The sequence below is a fragment of the Monosiga brevicollis genome, genomic scaffold (genome assembly GCF_000002865.3).
Source record: "Monosiga brevicollis MX1 MONBRscaffold_27 genomic scaffold, whole genome shotgun sequence".
Lineage (NCBI taxonomy): Eukaryota > Choanoflagellata > Craspedida > Salpingoecidae > Monosiga > Monosiga brevicollis.
Window position 1 is genome coordinate 104693 of NW_001865064.1, and position 17312 is coordinate 122004.

The 17312-nt window shown below is 55.8% G+C and overlaps 5 protein-coding genes across 5 annotated transcripts; 2 read left to right on the plus strand and 3 right to left on the minus strand.

Moving 5' to 3' along the window:
* Positions 1–872: 872 nt before the first annotated feature.
* Positions 873–7046, minus strand: MONBRDRAFT_38524 (uncharacterized protein; the record flags this gene model as incomplete). Its single annotated transcript, XM_001749015.1, has 7 exons — positions 873–899; positions 1067–1126; positions 1233–5512; positions 5638–5919; positions 6065–6634; positions 6780–6848; positions 6965–7046. Coding segments are annotated over 7 exons (5370 nt in total), but the record flags the coding sequence as incomplete, so codon positions are not given.
* Positions 7047–8173: 1127 nt separating this feature from the next.
* MONBRDRAFT_11190 (uncharacterized protein) lies at positions 8174–9781 on the plus strand (the record flags this gene model as incomplete). The annotated part of the gene is made up of 1 exon (XM_001748953.1): positions 8174–9781. One exon carries the CDS (start codon positions 8174–8176, stop codon positions 9779–9781), a length of 1608 nt encoding a protein of 535 aa, XP_001749005.1.
* Positions 9782–10696: 915 nt separating this feature from the next.
* On the plus strand, positions 10697–14358 carry MONBRDRAFT_11191 (uncharacterized protein; the record flags this gene model as incomplete). The annotated part of the gene is made up of 9 exons (XM_001748954.1): positions 10697–10759; positions 11176–11239; positions 11332–11492; positions 11876–12093; positions 12180–12282; positions 12333–12987; positions 13110–13486; positions 13616–13731; positions 13827–14358. 9 exons carry the CDS (start codon positions 10697–10699, stop codon positions 14356–14358), a joined length of 2289 nt encoding a protein of 762 aa, XP_001749006.1.
* A 173-nt stretch (positions 14359–14531) lies between these two features.
* Positions 14532–15351, minus strand: MONBRDRAFT_33920 (uncharacterized protein). Its single transcript, XM_001749016.1, has 5 exons — positions 15328–15351; positions 15160–15221; positions 15023–15074; positions 14751–14919; positions 14532–14661 (listed from the first exon to the last, which is right to left on the minus strand). Exons 2-5 carry the CDS (start codon positions 15165–15167, stop codon positions 14633–14635), a joined length of 258 nt encoding a protein of 85 aa, XP_001749068.1. The 5' UTR covers positions 15168–15221; positions 15328–15351; the 3' UTR covers positions 14532–14632.
* MONBRDRAFT_35273 (uncharacterized protein) lies at positions 15322–16965 on the minus strand (the record flags this gene model as incomplete). Its single annotated transcript, XM_001749017.1, has 6 exons — positions 15322–15414; positions 15554–15730; positions 15820–15899; positions 15995–16050; positions 16241–16353; positions 16450–16965. 6 exons carry the CDS (start codon positions 16963–16965, stop codon positions 15322–15324), a joined length of 1035 nt encoding a protein of 344 aa, XP_001749069.1.
* Positions 16966–17312: the final 347 nt, after the last annotated feature.

The window sequence follows — 17312 nt, forward strand, 5'->3', positions numbered from 1 at the left end:
ACACATTAATTTACCAGCACTCTAATCCATCTTCTTTGGATGCGCTTTCCGTGCGCGCGCATGACTCGAAAAGTCAAATCTACTGTCACACGAACTGTTGTCTTTGACATGATGGGGGCTCTATGATGGACCAAAGAAACTTTTTTTGACTATCTTCCCTCTCGTCTATGCCATCCTTGACTTGGGTTCCTAAATGTTGGCTTTTGCATTCGTCTGCCTTGTCCCTCTTTCTTATCCACCTTTGACCCATCATGCCTTTCTAATGGTTGCATCGACGCGTTCTCCAACATCCCATGCCAGCGAAATGCGAACAGCAGTTGAAAAGCAACAACTCCATCAGATGTAAAATAATAATTGTTGTAAAAAAAAGATCAAAAAAAGAAAAAAAAAATCACAATGTCATGAAAGGGATCCCATGTTCCCGTCCCGTATCGTTGATGGCCCATGGCGCTATCGCACGAACTTAGGCCTCTGCGAAAATGCCACATCTTGTGAGCAAAAAGCCCTGGTAGCGCTAAGAAAAATCTGGTCGCTTTTGGCTATTTGTACAAATCACTCAAGATGACATACCCGTATGAAGTTCGATGGCCTTGATTTCTGCCCGCACCTCCTCGGCCTGCTGTCCAACATCTTCAATGTTGGGTCGATCCTGAGGCTCTGGTGACCAGCAGGCCTGGACGATGCGCCAAAGTGTGTCGCCCAACAATGGCGGGCGATTTGGCCTACGCAAACAAGTCCAGTCAACCACAACCGCCGAGCTCTCAGGACCAGCGGTCTCACAATACTCGGTCGGTATTGCCTCACCTGTCGCCGTTGCAGACAGAGGCTGTCAATGCAGGAAGAGCCAGTCCCTCAAAAGGCTCCCGCGCAAAAGTGAGCATCTCCCACCAGAAAATACCAAAGCTACAAAAGCAAAAGAACAACAAAGGAAGGAAGAGGAAAAAAAAAAAAAGATAAAAATGAAAATAAAAAAAGAATTGGATCATCAGATGCCATTCAAATAGCTGCAAGGACTCAAGTCCACAGGCGCAAAGATAAAGGCACAAGCACGGTCGAACATGGTCACCAACCTGTACACATCGTTGGCAAAGCTCGGGTCGGTCTGGCCCGTCAAAACTTCAGGCGCCTATGACACCGAATTGAGTGAGACACACGCGATTTGGCTTTGGCAGTAAATGTCTATGCTAGCAGCTCCACTGGACCCTCTCCACCCCAAGCAAAAGGGCACGAACCATCCATTGCATGACATCCGTGTCAAACTGGCGCGACGTCTCCAAATTGTCAAAGCCTGACTGAACCGAACTGACGGAGAAGGAGCGCTCACGCGTGGCACGGTGCTGCAAGTTGCCACCACGCCGGCCCAATGCAGCGATGCGGATACTGCGGCTGTCGTCGACGAAGAACTTTTTGGCAGCCACCGCTTCGTGTGAAATTCCACACGAATGAAGGTATTGCAGCGCACGGCTAGCCTGCACGACAAAGTCCAAGCGGTGAACCAGTGGCAGTGCCAACTCGGCGTCCCCGGCTTCTCGGGTGGCACTGCGCAAAAGGTCTCGCAGCGTCCCTTCACAATCGCACCGCCAGGCAATTAGCGTTGGCTGCTCAGCCACAACGACACCCAAGAGCTGCATGATATGGCGATGCTCGAGGCTACCCAACACGCGAGTTTCAGCCAAAACCAGCGCCTTGTGCCGAGCTGGCACCGTTTCGCCCATGCTGCAAACCACCAGCTTGGCCTGTCCCTCAAACGTCTTGGCCGTGTTCTGCATGGCACCTTCGCGCAGAGCCCCAAACGCACTCCGAGACAATTCAGCACGAAGCGCGATAGAAGAGCGCTCAAGAATACGATCCCGAAGCTCCACCTGACCAGCGGCCTCGACAGCAGGAAAGCGCAATGCCAGCATCTCTTCAATCTGTTCTTCCAGTTCATCCAGGACAGTGGCTTTTTCGGCGGCCGACCAACGATCCACCAAAAAGTGCACAAGAAAGATGGTACCCAAAGCCATGACAAAAGCGGCAATGAGGGCACCCAGCATGACGGAAGAGGCCACGCGCTGCTGAGCTCCACTCGATGCGCTGCTGCGCGCCGTGTTTATGAAAATCTCGCCCAACTCGGCCTGGTTGCTGCCTTCGCTCACTTGGGAGTTCCCACGTCCGACAACCTGATGCGAAACGTTAAAGTGATAGCTACGGTTGAGGCCCACGACAATGTAAACATCCTCGCGCACGTTGAGGCTGTGCGACAAGCGGCAGGTGAAATCTACCGTTGAATCATCGCCAGTGCCGCTTTCGTCATCTGTGCTAGCACTGGTATCCATGGTAAAGCCTCGTCCACTTGTGGCCGAGATGGACATGATATGACCCAACACGGGCCCATTGGCAGGGTATGAGACCGGAACGCTGGCATGAATGCTGTGCGACTGGAAGCGCAGAGCGCGTATGCGGTCCGGCTGAGCAGGGCTTTGAGACGCTGCGCGGTACACAATATCCGGCGAGAAGCACCTCTTGATGCCTAGCTCGGGGGAGATGCTGACGTTGTACACGGCATAGGGAGCCAGGCTCACCTCCTCCAGGTCGTAATCCTGGGTTGTCTTGAGCACGGCCTGACCGTCAATGTTCAGTTCCTGCGAGGCGGGGTCAAATTCGAGCAGCACGCCTGCAACCTGCGTCTCGTTGTTGGAGTTGACGGTCATCCACATGCGCGTGGCGTTGAAGGCGCTCACGCTGGAAACGGTCAGAGTATCGTAGGGACTACCCTCCTCGACTGTCACCGAGTCGTTGGCAGGCGAGATGGCCGCAATAGTCTCGAGCATGCTAAACTCTTGCTCAGCCGCAGGTCCCATGAGCTCACCCAAGGGCACACGCAGCACGGAGCACGCCGACGGAGCCACGCACGTGAAGCCAGGCGCCAAAGGAAACACAGTCAAGCGATAACGAGTGTATTGGTTCACGTAGAGGGTCTGCACTACACCCGAGCTGGGGACTGGGTCAGGCTTCAGGGTGACTACATCCCGCTCGAGCCGCTCACCATACTCCGTTGCAGCTATGAGGCGCAACAGATACCCGCTCTCCGCACCAGATCCACCAGGCCAAAAGCCAACGTCGACGCGGCTCATGGCTGGATCACGCTGCACCACCAACTTCTTCACAGCACTCAAGTCATGGGGCTCCACCAGGGCCGGTACGGCAGCGGTTAAGGCCGAGGCCGTGGCAAAGGCTGACAAACTCAAACGGTCACGAAGAATGACTCGCACTTGTGCAGCACCGCGTAGTTGGGCAAGGGTAAAGCGAAAGCGATAGTTGAAGATGCCTTGGGCCGAGCACGCATCGACATGATGTGAATGATTGGCGAGGTGGTCAACGAGGCAAGACCGCAAGCCAGGGTTCACGGCATCCACGTCCAGACCGGCAGGAAAGGAGAAGAGAGAGGCAGGGCGCAGCACGGATCCGTCAGACGATAAAAGAGCCACCTCGATCACAAAAGCAGACACCGAGGCCACCGGCATGCTGAGAGCAAAGTGTGCTTCTGCCACGTTGTATGCTACCCCGGTCAAGACCAGGTCTGAAGCGATGGACGGTGGCACAAGCAACGGAAAACTAAAGGTGTGCGACGAGCTGCCACAACGCGGGTTCTGGATGAAGAAAGTGAAAGATTGCTGGGAACCCGGCGAGAGATTCGATGCGAGCCACTCCTCTTCAACAACTTCCACGCCGTCAATGGACAGCGTGTATGTTGACAGAAAGTGCAAGTCGAAGAGCAGGAACAGCGTGTCGGTGCTTGTATAGTACCGAACGTCGGGAATGGGGCAGCCCACAGCTAGAACTTCGACAGCAACACCATAGCTGTTATAAATCAAAGAGCCCGAGGTGGTACTGAAAGAATGGATGCGACCAAGGACACCAGGCACGGGTGAGCTTTGTGCCTCCTCCAAGATGGTTGGGGACCAGGACAGGAGAGTGGGGATGTCGACCAGAATGGCAGAGGTGCCGTCGTTGCTGGGTAACAAGAGCTCATCAGCGCGGCCATGCCAAGCTGAACGGCCATCCACCCATCCCTGTTGCCAGAAGTGGGTGTCGCCGGACACATAAAAGTGTGTGCGTCGATTCGAGGCCTGGGCCGGGTTCTGACAGCCCCATGCAGACCGGGTCAAGTCCCACGCAAGTGCGCATCCAGCGTGGACACACGAGGCCGGGTCAATGGCAGCGCAGGTCGTGGGTAAGGGGCTCACTAAAACTGAATTGAGACGGACTTCGGCCGGATCGAATCCGGGAATCGTATTGGTCCAGCGACTCAAAACAGCATGACCTCCACTAAAGAGAACCTCTTCCAGCTGGGGGGCGAGAACGGACTTGGTCTTGGACAGAGGCGCAAACCCACTCCACTCCACGATCGCGGCTTCACCCACAGGAAGGCTGGGACTTATGGCCAGGTTTCGGTAGGGCCAGGCCATATCGCAGCTGCTAGACGGCCCCATGCAGCGCACTTGGGACACAGTGCTACTGCTGCTGTTCAGGTGCTCAAAGGCCATGGCAATGGTGGCCCCGGGCGTAATGGGCAAGAAAAAGTCGTTGCGACCCAACAGTCCGTTGGGGCGGGTGACAGCCACAAGTCGGGTTGAGACAGGCACAGCCGGGTCATCGAGAGGGATAGCAGGAATGGGAAAATCACGCAAAGGCATGCCACGTTGGCCAACATCCAAGCCCTCACCAACCAGGTCTTGGGCTGGCAAGCGTCGTTGGGTCAAGAACCAGGCACCTGCCACGCTTCCTGAAGCGTTGATAGCTGGTAGTTGAGGAGCGAACTGAAGCTCAACATCGGCGGGGCCGGAACGGCAATAGCTGGCATGGTACAAAAGGACCCGATGCGTGCCAGTGCTGCCTTGGGTGAGGCGGATGTATGTAACGTTGGTGACGGCTTGAGTGTAGCCGCCAAGAGCACGAACGACGCGCGAGTCGCCGGGTAGACAGAGGTCTAGTACCAGGGGGGCACACAGCTGCTCGGCATCAAAGGGTGCGGCACGCCACTCGACGAGGGATAGTGCAAAGGAGCTGTGGCAGAGGGTGTAGTGGCGACTGGATAATAGGGCCGCGCCGCTGGCAGTCACCACGGGTCGCAAATCTTGTTCAAGGCGGGGGCCCGCATCTGCGGCCACTGCGAGTGGGTAAGCCACGGGGCTGGAACTAGTCAACATGGCAGAAGTGGTCAACGTCGCTGCGAGGGTGCTGAGGGCGCAGGAGGCAAAGGCCGTATCGCTGGGCAGGCCCACCCAGGTTGGGAAGTCAAAGGATAAGTCGCATCCGACGCTGGCAGAAAGTTCCAGTGACTCGGCCTGTGGATGGTAGCCCATGGTATTGGTTCCGGCTGGAAAGGCGGCGGCATAGAGCACCGGTGTTGATGCAAGCGGATGGTTGGCCGCCAGGGTCTCCAGAGCTACCGCTAGTGTGTCATGGGCAATGATGCTGTTATACTGGCCGCCTTGAACGTAGGTGGCAGCGGCGTGGGCAAACACGCCTAGTGCACGCCCCAAGCAAATGTGAGTCAAGCGCACCGAGCGGCAAAGAGCAGGGCGATGCATTGTAGGAGCGGGCACAGTGGCGCAAGGGTGGCGGGGAAAGAGTGCTGCCGAAGGGGTGTACCTGGGCAAAAGGCAGTAAAGCGAAGCCAAATGATGGTTGAAGAAGCCGAGCTGACGGTGAGCGTGGCGGTATCAGCATCAAGGCTCGTGCTGAAGCTACCGGCTCCTTGCGTGGTTGAATAATCAATGTAGGTGCTGGGGGTGGCGCACACCATGTCCGATATGTCGAGAGTCAGAGAGCGTTGACTGGTGAGGCGCAGCACGGCAGCAGTTGTCTTGATTGTTTCAGTAGGGTCGACGATTTCGTCGCGACGGCGGCGAGCACTATTCAGAACCGACGGACCTAAAAAAGAAACAACGACAGGATGATGAAGGAAAAGAAGCACGGGGTAAGCCTGGCGTTCAAGTGCAAGGGTCGATAGGGCGGGCCGCTAGCAGAAAGACGCAAAACTGAAAGCAATGACAAAGCGACGCTAGGGGTGGCGTACGGAGGCAATAGACGTTGCGCAGAACGGTGGCAGGCACGCCGGGCGGGGTGTGGAGAAGCGACCAGCTGTTTGAGCGGGACCAGACGTATGGCGGCATGTCCGCGGGCAGAATGACGCCGTCGACATCAAAATCAACCATGTTGCCACCATTGAGCAGCGGGCAGGGATCAGAGTTCTGGTTGCCAGTGAAATACAGGCCCGAGCGCCGGGGCCAATGAAAAGCGGTCACGTTATCGTTGGTGACAAATCCAGCGGGTTCAGGGTTGCCACCGGCAGCCTGCTTGACGCAAATGGGGCAGGCTCGGGCAAAGAGAAAGTCGGCTTGGTTGCCAACAAAGGGTAGGCTGAGGGGAGAGCAGTCGTCGACTCTGAGATCGGTTTGCTCGACACGAAAGCCAAAAGGATCACCGGTGCAGTCGCTGTTTTTGAAGATGCGAAAGCTAAAGACGTCGAGGTCATCCTCGTCCTGTGTGATGAGGGCAAAGATTTCCTGCAAGCCAAATTCTTCAAAGGCGTTGGACTGGAAGCGGGTGCACAGGTCAGCCTCGAACAGCTGACAGCGGGCATCGGCTGTTTAGGTGGTACCGGGGACCAAATGAGCGGATAGCCGTCCAGCCAAAGTTCAAGCGGAGGGAAGAAAGGGGGCGCGCACATGAGGAGATGAATCAGCAAAGGGCACCAAGAGCGAGGCGCGTCGGCTGGGAACGGCACGTACAATCAAATTCACAGTCCTTCTGAGGCCGAAAGCCGCACAGGAAGATTTCGTTGCTGTCCAAGTCGTTACCTGTGAACGGTGAAGCGTTTGGGTGAGCCGTGTCCTCTTGGTGCGAGAATGAGACAACCATTCTTCCCCCTTCCCGCTCAAGTCGAAGCAAAATGCAGACAGGCCCGCACACGTACTATCTGCATCCACAGGGATCGAGCACTGCAGAAACGCCCAGACTAGGGCTAAAGCCCCGGTCCAACCGCGTACAGCCTGCATGGTTTTTTTTTTTTTTTTCTGAGAGAGGAGGGCGCGCAAGTTTGACGAGCCAATCGTATGTATGGCCGTCAACCCATTGGTGATCCTCTCCCACCACCAGCAACGGCAGACGCAACAGGAAGAGGACGACCCCGCCGCCCCAATCCTCGTTCAATAGACGACGACGAGGACAACGAGGAGGAGGAGGAGGAGGAGGACGACGACGACGACGATGGCGCCGACAGCCGACAGCCGACGGTCAGACACACGCACACACGCACACACGCACGGGTGTGGGAAATGCAGCTTACGTTGTTACTAGTTTGTGCTCACAAGTGTGCCAGGGCGTTTCGGTGTTGAGTTGGTTTAAAAGTTAGAGGGTATATTTTATTTTAAGGAATGTTGAGATTCTGTGCATATTTGAATAAGTGAGGCTTTGCTTTTAGTGAAGTTGTTCTTCTGAATTCCACAGTGTGCTCCGTTGGCTCCGGAGCTCCGAGAAATGTGGTGGCAAAAGGGCAGCGATGCCGTTTTCCTGGCTACTTCTCAGCAGCGCCTCGTCTGCCCAGCAGCAGCACATCCAGCGCAGTACCAGTGCTGCCAAGCAGCTTTTGCAAACCTGTTTCGAACCCCAGCAAACGAGCGAGAACTCACCAAGATCACCCCCCATACTCCGACCTCCGAGATCCAAAATGCCTGACACTTGTTTTTCGCGCCCATATGAGCTCTTAAGGAGAAGCGCCCTTGCGCCACACACACACACACACACACACGCTCCGGGGCTGAGGCACTCCGAAGCCACGATTTGACCACAACAGGAGATCATGCTGGGTAGCAGCAGCAGCAGCAGCAGCAGCAGCAGGCATGAAACAGTGCCGCTGGCACATGCATGATGATATCCACGATCAACCACGCTCAACCACGCTCAACCACGCTCAACCCACTGGCTGTTGCCTTAGCACACACACGTGGTGGATGCTGACGGCTCGCGCCTCCCTCTCCAGTCGCTGCTGGCCCTGTGTCGGCATTTTTCTTCTCCCATTTTCCTACGTCGAGTCGACCTTGACCCCGCCGTGGTTCAACGTCCCCTCTGCCTTTATCCCTCTTCGCCCACACCCCACCTCCCCGCTAATCCCATACCGGCCACCATGGTTGCCCCTGACCAAAAGTCCATGCCCGTGACGGTCTTGTCCGGGTTTCTGGGCGCCGGTAAAACGACCCTGCTCAAACACGTGCTGCTCAACGCCCCCAAGGGCTTGCGCATCGCCATCGTGGTCAACGACATGGCCACCATCAACATGGATGCTGCTTTCCTGCGTGCTGCCGGTATCTCTCAAGCTTCGGAAGACATGATTACCCTGCAGGACGGCTGCATTTGCTGCACCCTCCGAGGTGATCTCCTCAAGCAACTCCACGATCTGGCCACCAGTGGCAAGTACGACTACTGCATCATTGAGAGCACCGGCATCAGCGAGCCCATGCAGGTGGCCGAGACTTTTGCCTTTGATTCCGAATCTGCCCAAACCTTTGGGTTAGAGGAAAGCCTGCCGGGAGTGGCCCACATTGACACCTGCGTTACCATGGTCGACGCCCTCAGCCTGCCCAACTATTTCAAGGATGCCCGTCAGCTCCCCGATTCGGATGAGCCCAACGTGGACGAGGAGGACGAGCGCAATCTGGTCAACCTCCTCGTTGACCAGCTCGAGTTTGCGGATGTCGTCATCCTCAACAAGACCGACAAGTGCAAAGACATCAAGCGCCTCGAAGGCATTGTCCGCTCCTTCAACCCCGGTGCCCGCGTCCTTCACGCCAACTACGCCAAGGTCGATGTCAACGAGGTCATCAACACCAAGCTCTTTGACATGGAAAAGGCCACCAATGCACCCGGTTGGCTCAAGAGTCTCCGAGAGGAGCACACCCCAGAGACGCTCGAGTACGGTGTCACCAGCTTCACCTACCGCCGACGTCGCCCCTTCCACCCTCAGCGCCTCTTTGAGCTCTTGACCCAAAGCTTTGGTATTCAGGAGGTTGTTCCTGGTGGTGATGAGGAAGAGGAGCAGGAGCAGGAGCAGCAGGAGGAGAACGAGGCCAAGAAGACCACCAAGGAGCCTCACAATCACAACCACACCCACACCCACCCTGGTCAGCTGCCCAAGACTCTCAGAGTGGATGCACCCACCACTGACATGGACACGGGCGCCGAGGAGGTTGCGCCGGCCGATGAGGAAACACGTGGCAGCAGCGAGGCCAAGGTTGCTCGACGACAAGCCCGCTCGCCCATGAGCGAGGGTGAAGCGGAAGAGCCTCAAAACAACACCGAGGAAGAGAAGGAGGAGAGCGACAGTGATGAAGACGACGATGAGGATGATGAGGACATGGTGGACCTATGCGAGCTCAAGGAATCGAGCGTTTTTGCCAATGTCCTTCGCTCCAAGGGCTTTTTGTGGATTGCCGGCCGCCGTTTGATGGGCAGCTGGTCGTCTGCCGGTGTGTACGTCCAGGTCGGCCCCGAGGGCCCCTGGTTGGTGGACATGCTCGAGGAAGACTTTGTCAAGCAGCTGTCCAAGGAACTGCTTGAGAAAGAGGTGCACAGCCATCCCCATGGTGATCGCCGACAGGAGCTCGTCTTCATCGGCCAAACACCCTTGCGCCAAAAGGAGATTGAGGCGGCACTTGACGCTGCGCTTGTCACGGATGAGGAGTGGCCCGAGGGTCCCAAGCTGGAGGATCCCTTTGATGCCTCTTGGGCCATGTAAACCTGTCTTCGGCGGCAAATGCCAAAGAGTGTGTGTGTCTTGTCTGTGTGCAGTAGAAGCCTAGAGGAAGGGACTGCAGTCAGCCCGATTCGACCCGAGCGCCTTGTCTTGTCTTGTGTGGATGTGCATGCTGTTGTCGTTGTAGTTCTTCCATCCACTTAATTATGTGCCCAGGTCATCTTGCCGCTGCCATATCAATCGAACCTGATTCAAACCAACCCTCCCGACCTGGTACAAGTGAAGACGAGTGCGCCCAAACTCGACTCCGCCCAAGAAAAAACCACATGCCGCCAAATCGCGAACGCAGTGAAGTGCTCAAATTCGAGAAATTGTTTGAAACATATGTTGTAAACATTCGGTGTTGACGACGAAATTTGCCGTGACAAGGGAGCAAAACAAAAGAGAGGGCAGCTGATGAAGGGCTAAACTCAGAGATGCAGCAAAATTTAAATCTTCACCCAACATGGATCGTAAGCTGATCAAGAGAAATGTGGTTTCTCGACTCCAAATCCAGAGAATCACCACGGCCTGATTTTTTTTTTTTTCCAGCAAGTAAGTGCTTCTGCAAAAAAAAATGAAATAAATGCTGAAATGGCAGTCGAGTTGCTTGTGCGCGTGACGGCTGCGGGCCCTTTCCACGCCTCGCTAGCGGATGCTTCAAATGCAATTCGGGTTCCGTTAGCGGTGTAGCTGTTGCGAGAGAGCCGTGGTGTCTCCTGGAAGTGTTTTTGAGCACCACTGTGCCGCTCACGACCACCTTTCTCTCTCTCTCTCTCTCTCTCTCGCTGTGCGCGTAGCTGTGCCGCCTTCTTCCATTCCCGCGCTCTTCAGCCACCATGGCTGACGCGGACATTTATAGGTAAGCTACATCATTGTTTGGACCGTTGGCACCAGAACTAGACGTCTGACCCCTTGATGGCTGCCCTCGATCCGCATGGTAGTGGCTATGACGACTACGACGCCGCCTACGACGTCGAGGTGCGCCTGAAATCGACCTGCTGCCGATCCAGTCTTGAACAAACTTGCTTGTAGACCCTTTTCTCCAATACACCTGATCTCAAAACGTGTGCTTCTCTTCAGAATCTCCAAGAAGATGAGGGCTTTCAAAAGGCACTGCAAACCGCGCACGGGGGCCGCCCAGGCCTGCGCACCAGCGCCGGTCGCGGTCGCGGCGCGGGCGGACGTCCGATGACTGGACAGCGTCTCATGACGGGTCGTCTTATGACTGGCCGCGTTGGCACGGCTGCTCGCTTGACCACCGGTTACAATCCAGACGTAGGCTCACGCGCTCATCGTTTTTGTTTGCTTTATTTCTATATGTTCCCTGCTGGGCCTTGTATCGATTTATTTTGTGTTTCAACTTTTTGCTAATTTTTTGCCCCCCCTCCTCAAAGGACGAAGGCGCCGAGCGCCGCCCCATGACGGCCATCAAGGGTGCTGGCTTCTCCTCAAGCAAAGGTTGGCAGAGTCCCGTCAGCCTGCTGTGCCCCCACACCTCGCCTCGAGGGCCATGCTGCGCTCACCTCGCCTTTGACGGAACACTCACTCAGGCCGCTCAAGCAACTTTGATCCGATGGCCACCGACATCCCGGCGCCTCTGGAAAAGACCCAGGACACGAGCCCCGAGGCCAACATTCGCAACCTTGAGGCCAAGGTCCATGATTTTTTGGAAGAATCCTCATTTGCAGTCAGCAAGCGCAAATTTCAAGAGGTAACGTCGAGCATCCTTGGTCCCTGTTTCTGTGACCCCGCTTCCCCCTCTATTTCGCATCGTTGTCAGCGAGCTCGCAACTGACTTGTAACAAAATTTTCCCTTCTGCGCTTCTCCGTATGCTGACGCGTGCCTTTGGAATGCGTCCTCTTGAATCAGGCCTTGGACAAAGCCAAAGAAGCCAGCGTGCTCGAGCGCCAGCTTTCCAAGCTCCGAGAGCAGCACTTGGGTCCCGACCAACTCAACTTTGATTTGACTTTTGCTGTACGCCGCCTCGTCTGGCTCCTTTTTTTTTTTTTTTTTTTTTTTTTTTTTTTTCTTCTCCGCCTCCCGTGCGTGTCCGCCTGCCACCTCATCAGCCGTCGTCTCTTGCCTTTTTCCAGGTGCTGGTGCAGCTGGCCAACGTGTACCAGTTCTGTGAAATGTATACCGAGTCCATCAACACACTCATGGTTCTTGTCAAGAACAAAACTTTTGACCGAGCCGGTCGTCTCCGCGTCAACATTGGTAACATCTACTTTAAGCAGGGCAAGCACCTGCAGGCCGTCAAGCAGTATCGCATGTCCCTGGATCAGATTCCCTCAGATCAGCAACAGCTCAAGTGCGCACCCTTTCATCGTGCTGCTCTTGCAAATGACATGCAACCCGTTTCTCACCTCCAATGCGTGTGGTGTGGTGCTGTCACAGGAATCGGGTACTCAAAAATATCGCCCATTGCTTTGTCAAGATGGGCCAGTACGCTGATGCCATGAAAACCTATGAACATGTGCTCGAGCAGACGCCTATTCGTGTATGTTTTACGGCTGGATGACTGCTTTGGCCTTGTTGGACCGGCCCAAGGTCCACGGCGATATGTGTGTGGTTCCTGCAACTCATCGGTCCATTGCGTGCGGCCGTGCCGAGCAGGAAATGGAGGGTATGGAGGAACGCGAACCGGGGAATGACTTTCAAACGGCTTTCAACTGCATTCTCTGCTACGTTGCCATTGGCGAGCGGGATCGCATGAAGCGTGGCTTCATCCGCATGCTCTCGCTTCAGTTGGACGGCGATCCCGATGGCGATAAGTATCTCAACGTTCAGGATGATTCACAAGTGCAAATGTTTCTCGATGCCGTCAAGGACGACCAGCTGCGTGGCTTGGAGCGCCGTGCCAAGAAGCATGCCGAGCGCTACCTGTTGTTGGCAGCGCGCTTGATTGCCCCGCTGATCGAGAGTGATTTTGCCGATGGGTTTGATTGGTGCATTGAGAAGATCAAGGCCTCGGCCTTCAACCCACTGGCCAGCGAACTCGAGATTCATAAGGCGCTCTCCTATCTCAAGGTCAAAGAATTCAAAAAAGCCGTCAAGCTCCTCAAGGGCTTTGAGAAGAAGGAGTCGCACATGCTCTCCACCGCCGCCACCAACTTGGCATTCCTTTACGCCCTCGAAACCGACTACACGCAAGCCGAGGAATATGCTGATCGCGCCATTCAAGCCGACAAATACAACCCCAACGGTGCGCACTCGACTGGACTGGATGCGGCTTCTTGTCGCTTGCTCGTCTTGAGTTTTGCATCAAATGTGTTTTCTGTCGAGTCTCGACAAACCGACTCACCTCACCTTGGTCTTTCTGCGTAGCCATGGTGAACAAGGGCAATTGTTTGCTGGCACAAGATAAACACGCCGAGGCCATTGAGTTTTATCACGAGGCCTTGGCTGTGGATTCTGGCTGTTTTGAGGCCCTGTACAACCTGGGCTTGGCCCATCGACGCCTCGGAGACCTTGACGAGGCATTGGATTGCTTTCTCAAGCTCGCCGACATGCTGCCCGAGCATGCCGAAGTTGTTTACCAAGTTGCTGCCGTCTATGAAGAGCTCGAAGATTTTGATCAGTCATGTGAATGGTTCGAAACATTGATTGGCTTGGTGCGCACCGATCCCAACGCACTTCGTCACTTTGGTGAGCTGTACGACAAACTGGAGGATAAGTCGGAAGCCTTCAAGTATCACTTTGAGGTATGTCACAACAACACAAGCTGTTTCTTATTCAATTTGCGTTTCAAGAAGACGTCGTCTTTGTGTTTTGCCCTGTGAGCACTGACAACTGCGAGCCTTGTCTGACCTCCCGTTGCCTGGCTGCCTTAGGCGTTTCGCTACTTCCCGTCGGATATTGCCACAATCTCATGGTTTGGATCCTACTACATCGAGTCGCAATTCATTGAGAAAGCCATTCAGTACTTTGAGCGCGCGGCTGAAGTACAGTACGTGCTGCATGGCCTTCTACCCCGGCTGTTCGTGCGTTTTCGTGCCATTATGTACGCCTCACTCGGCTCGTGGTGCAACCAACTGTATGCAGGCCTGGACAGGTCAAGTGGCGCTTGATGATTGGCTCGTGCTATCGGCGCACAGGCAACTATCAGCAGGCACTTGAAGTGTACAAACGGACGCATCGCCTCTTTCCGGACAATGTTGAGTGCCTCAAGTTTCTTGTTCGCATCTGCACAGACATGGATCTACCCGAGGCTCAGGATTTCGCGGTGGCCTTGAAGCGCGCTGAGCAAATGACGGAGCGCAAGAGAAGCGCAACGACTCGCGCCAACAGCGGTCGTCGCACCCGCAGTGGCCGCACTCTCGGCCACTCTGCCTCCAAAGCCCGGGCCAGCAGCGGCACAAACTCGCTCAGTAGCTCGACCAATGCCTTTCCAGCAGATGCAGCAGCCGTGGATGCACATGAGGCAGAGGTAACGCCCAAGCCCCAGGCCCTTGATGCGTCCTACAAGGACCCCATTGGCCAAATGCCAAACCGTCCCAAGACGGCCGCGCAACGCTCTCAGCCCCCTGATGAGGAGAACTGGGATGATATTGATGACGACCTGCTCCCCGACTAGCGCTGCGTATCCCAGGAGAAAGAAAATAGTTGGCTTGTCGCTCCTGCTGGCAGTGCCAAGTTGCGTCCGTTATCGGGCGTTGACATAATTGAAGAAGCTGTCTCAAGACGTCGTGTTGCCCGACATCAACCCATTCTTTTTTTCTGCTCGTGTGCAAATGCGTTTTTGTTTTTAATTTTTTTCTCAATTGGCGGGGATGGGCTCGCGAGGCTCTAGGTCATTGTCCCGTTCAGAACCTGAAATACATCTCGGTGGGAAAACTCAGTGTGTGGGCTCAGCAGTCAGGGCTCATGCCCATTGCTTCTACAACAATGGCATGACGAGATCAGATGACAGCGAGCGGGGTGAATTTTGGGCAAATGTCAAATCGCCTGCCCGTCTTGGGCACTTACCCCGAGTTTCCGCTGTCGAGTAGTCGCGTTTAGCAGCGCCCCTTGCTCCATCGTCAGCCCCATCTTGAACGCTAATTTGGGTGTCCATGGGCTCAGCCTCAGTGGACCCCACGGATGTGTTGGCCTCGCCCGTCGCGCCAGCCTGTGCCGCCTCGCGCGCGGCGCGCTCCTGTGGCGCCGGGTACGTGATGGCCATGTATGAGGATCCTTCAGGATTGAGTCGGAGCACCAAGGCCTGGGGATGGGGAGAGCAAAGTAAGACGAGGACACACCTCAACGAGACGGCGGTAGCGCTCAACCTCAGCAGCGGTTTGAACCCGGATTCTAAAGAAATGAGGGGTGCGTTGCACAGCAAGGATGAGACGATGGCACCATGGAAGAGCCAACATTGGTGAAGAGATGAACAGACTCGGTCATGGTTGTGGCGTCGACGTCGGCCTCGCGAGGCAACAGCGGTTGGGGTGCGACAGGCTGCGGACAAAAGAGCGAGAGAGCGCGCGCGCGCAGCGGTAGTGAGCTGAGCGACGACAATCAAAAAAATGTCAGCCCAAGTCAACAGACTGGCGGCAGCTCACACCTCCTCATTGGGATCACGATAACCAGAGTTGTGAAAGTAGGAAAAGGCGATCAGCTTGTCCGCGCTTGGTCGCTTGCGAGGGTCAAACTACGGAAACGATCGGTTTCAGAGGTGAGGAGCAGGCGCGCACGACAAGTAGATGTTATCGAGCTCAACATTTCAACACAGGGATCAGGGCGTGTGCCTGCGTCTGTGTGTCTGTGTGTCACCCTGTGCGTGTGCGTACCTGCATGATAGCTTCGAGCATTTCAAGAGCCTCGGGTGTGGCCCCGGGAAAGGTGGTTGCAAAGTCGGCGCGCGTTTTTTTGTCTAGGCGTTTGAGGTAGCTGCGCGTGCTCTCCTTGGGGATCCAGGTGAGGTCGTCATCGCTGGGTGAGCCCACAAGATCCAGCACGCGGTTCATCTATCGACCAGCCATGGGAAACAATTCAGCAAGCGCGGTCGCATGCCAAGCAGGGGTCGTGCTATGTGGTGCATGGGCCATGAACAAACATGATCAACCGCATTGCGGCTGGGGAAAAGTGGTCGGCCGGTGATGCACTCGCCCAAGATGCAGCCCACACTCCAGATGTCTGGTAAAATGGCGAACGGGGTGATGAGTTGGTTGGCGTCCAGTGCGCAGGCACGCGCAGAGCAGGAGGGGCAAAAAACGATGCGCCGGGCGTACCCATGGCCTGGTCGCAATATTCGGTGGACACGGTGATCTCTGGAGCCCGATACCACCTTTTGATGAGTAGAAGAAAAGCCGCAAAGCCAGGGAGAAGCATCAGTTGGTGTTTTGGCATAAGAGCCACAACGCGCGGGGTAGAGGGGCTTTGGATGAAGGAAAGAAGCGAATGGAAGCCAGCTTCGAGCACACACACACACACACACACACACACACACACACACACACACACACATGCATCCATACCGGGTGGCCACATATTCCGAGAGCTTTTCGGGGTTGTCTGGGTCAACGACGCGGGCCAGGCCAAAGTCGCAGATGACGAGCGCGCAGTCTGTGCTGCTGTTGATTAGGATGTTCTATGGGTCCAGGATGGCGAGGCAAGATGAGACCGGGCGAATGGGATTGTCCCGGGATTTGAGACGGCGGAACAAGGTGGGAGGGGGCGGACACACCTGGGGCTTGAGGTCACGGTGGAGGACGTTGGCAGAGTGCAGGTATTTGAGGGCCTTGAGAATTTGATAGCTCCAGTAAGATGTGTGTTGGTGGGGGATGAGTTGACCACGCTTGCGAAGGGTCTTGATGAGTTTGTAAAGGTCCATTTCCATGAGGCGGAGGACGAGGTAGACCTCGCGGATGGACTCTGGCTCACTGGCGGCGATGAGCTCGATGACGTTGATGATGCACTCGTGTTCGAGGCGGGTTAGGATCTTGATCTCGCGGAGGGTACGGCGCGAGAAAGAGAGATGTTCTTTGAGGAGCATCTTCTTGATGGCCACGCGCTGGCCTGTCTGGGAGTCCTTGGCCGAGACGACGACGCCATAGGAGCCTTCGCCCACGAAGCGAAAGTGCCCGTACCGAGGTCCCACATCGATAATGTGGCCGTGGACCGTGTGCACGCCATTGGCCATGGCAGAGATGTGCTGCATGGCAGACCCCTCCCCACCTGTCGTGCTATTGGCAGCGGCCATCCCGCAAAAGCTGAGCGGGACGGGGAAGGCGGGCAGGGAGCAGCACAGCCAGCCGCACAACCGTTCAAACGTCGTCGTCTTCGTCGCGCGACTGGTGTCAATCAGTGTCGAAAACGTCCGCGCACGAAACTCCCTACGCCAAAAGCAAGGAAAAGAACAACCCCATGAGCGAGCGGCGCCATTGACCTGTAGCTCCATCCTCCCCCTCGCCTTCCATGCCCCCCTCCCCTCCGTGCTCCTCCGTCCTCTCCGCCTCCCTGCCCCCTGCCCCTGCCCCCCTGCCTTTCGCGCGCACAGAGAGAGAGAGAGAGAGAGAGAGAGAGAGAGAGAGAGAGAGAGAGAGAGAG

Bases quoted from the DNA above. Each gene is read 5' to 3' on its own strand.
- MONBRDRAFT_33920 (XM_001749016.1), bottom strand. The intron at 14,920-15,022 runs GTGTGTCCTCGT...CCGGCGCCACAG, and splicing joins GCTACCGCCGTCTCGTTGAG to GAGCGCGCCGCGCGCGAGGC. The intron at 14,662-14,750 runs GTAAGTGCCCAA...CCATTGTTGTAG, and splicing joins CTCGACAGCGGAAACTCGGG to AAGCAATGGGCATGAGCCCT.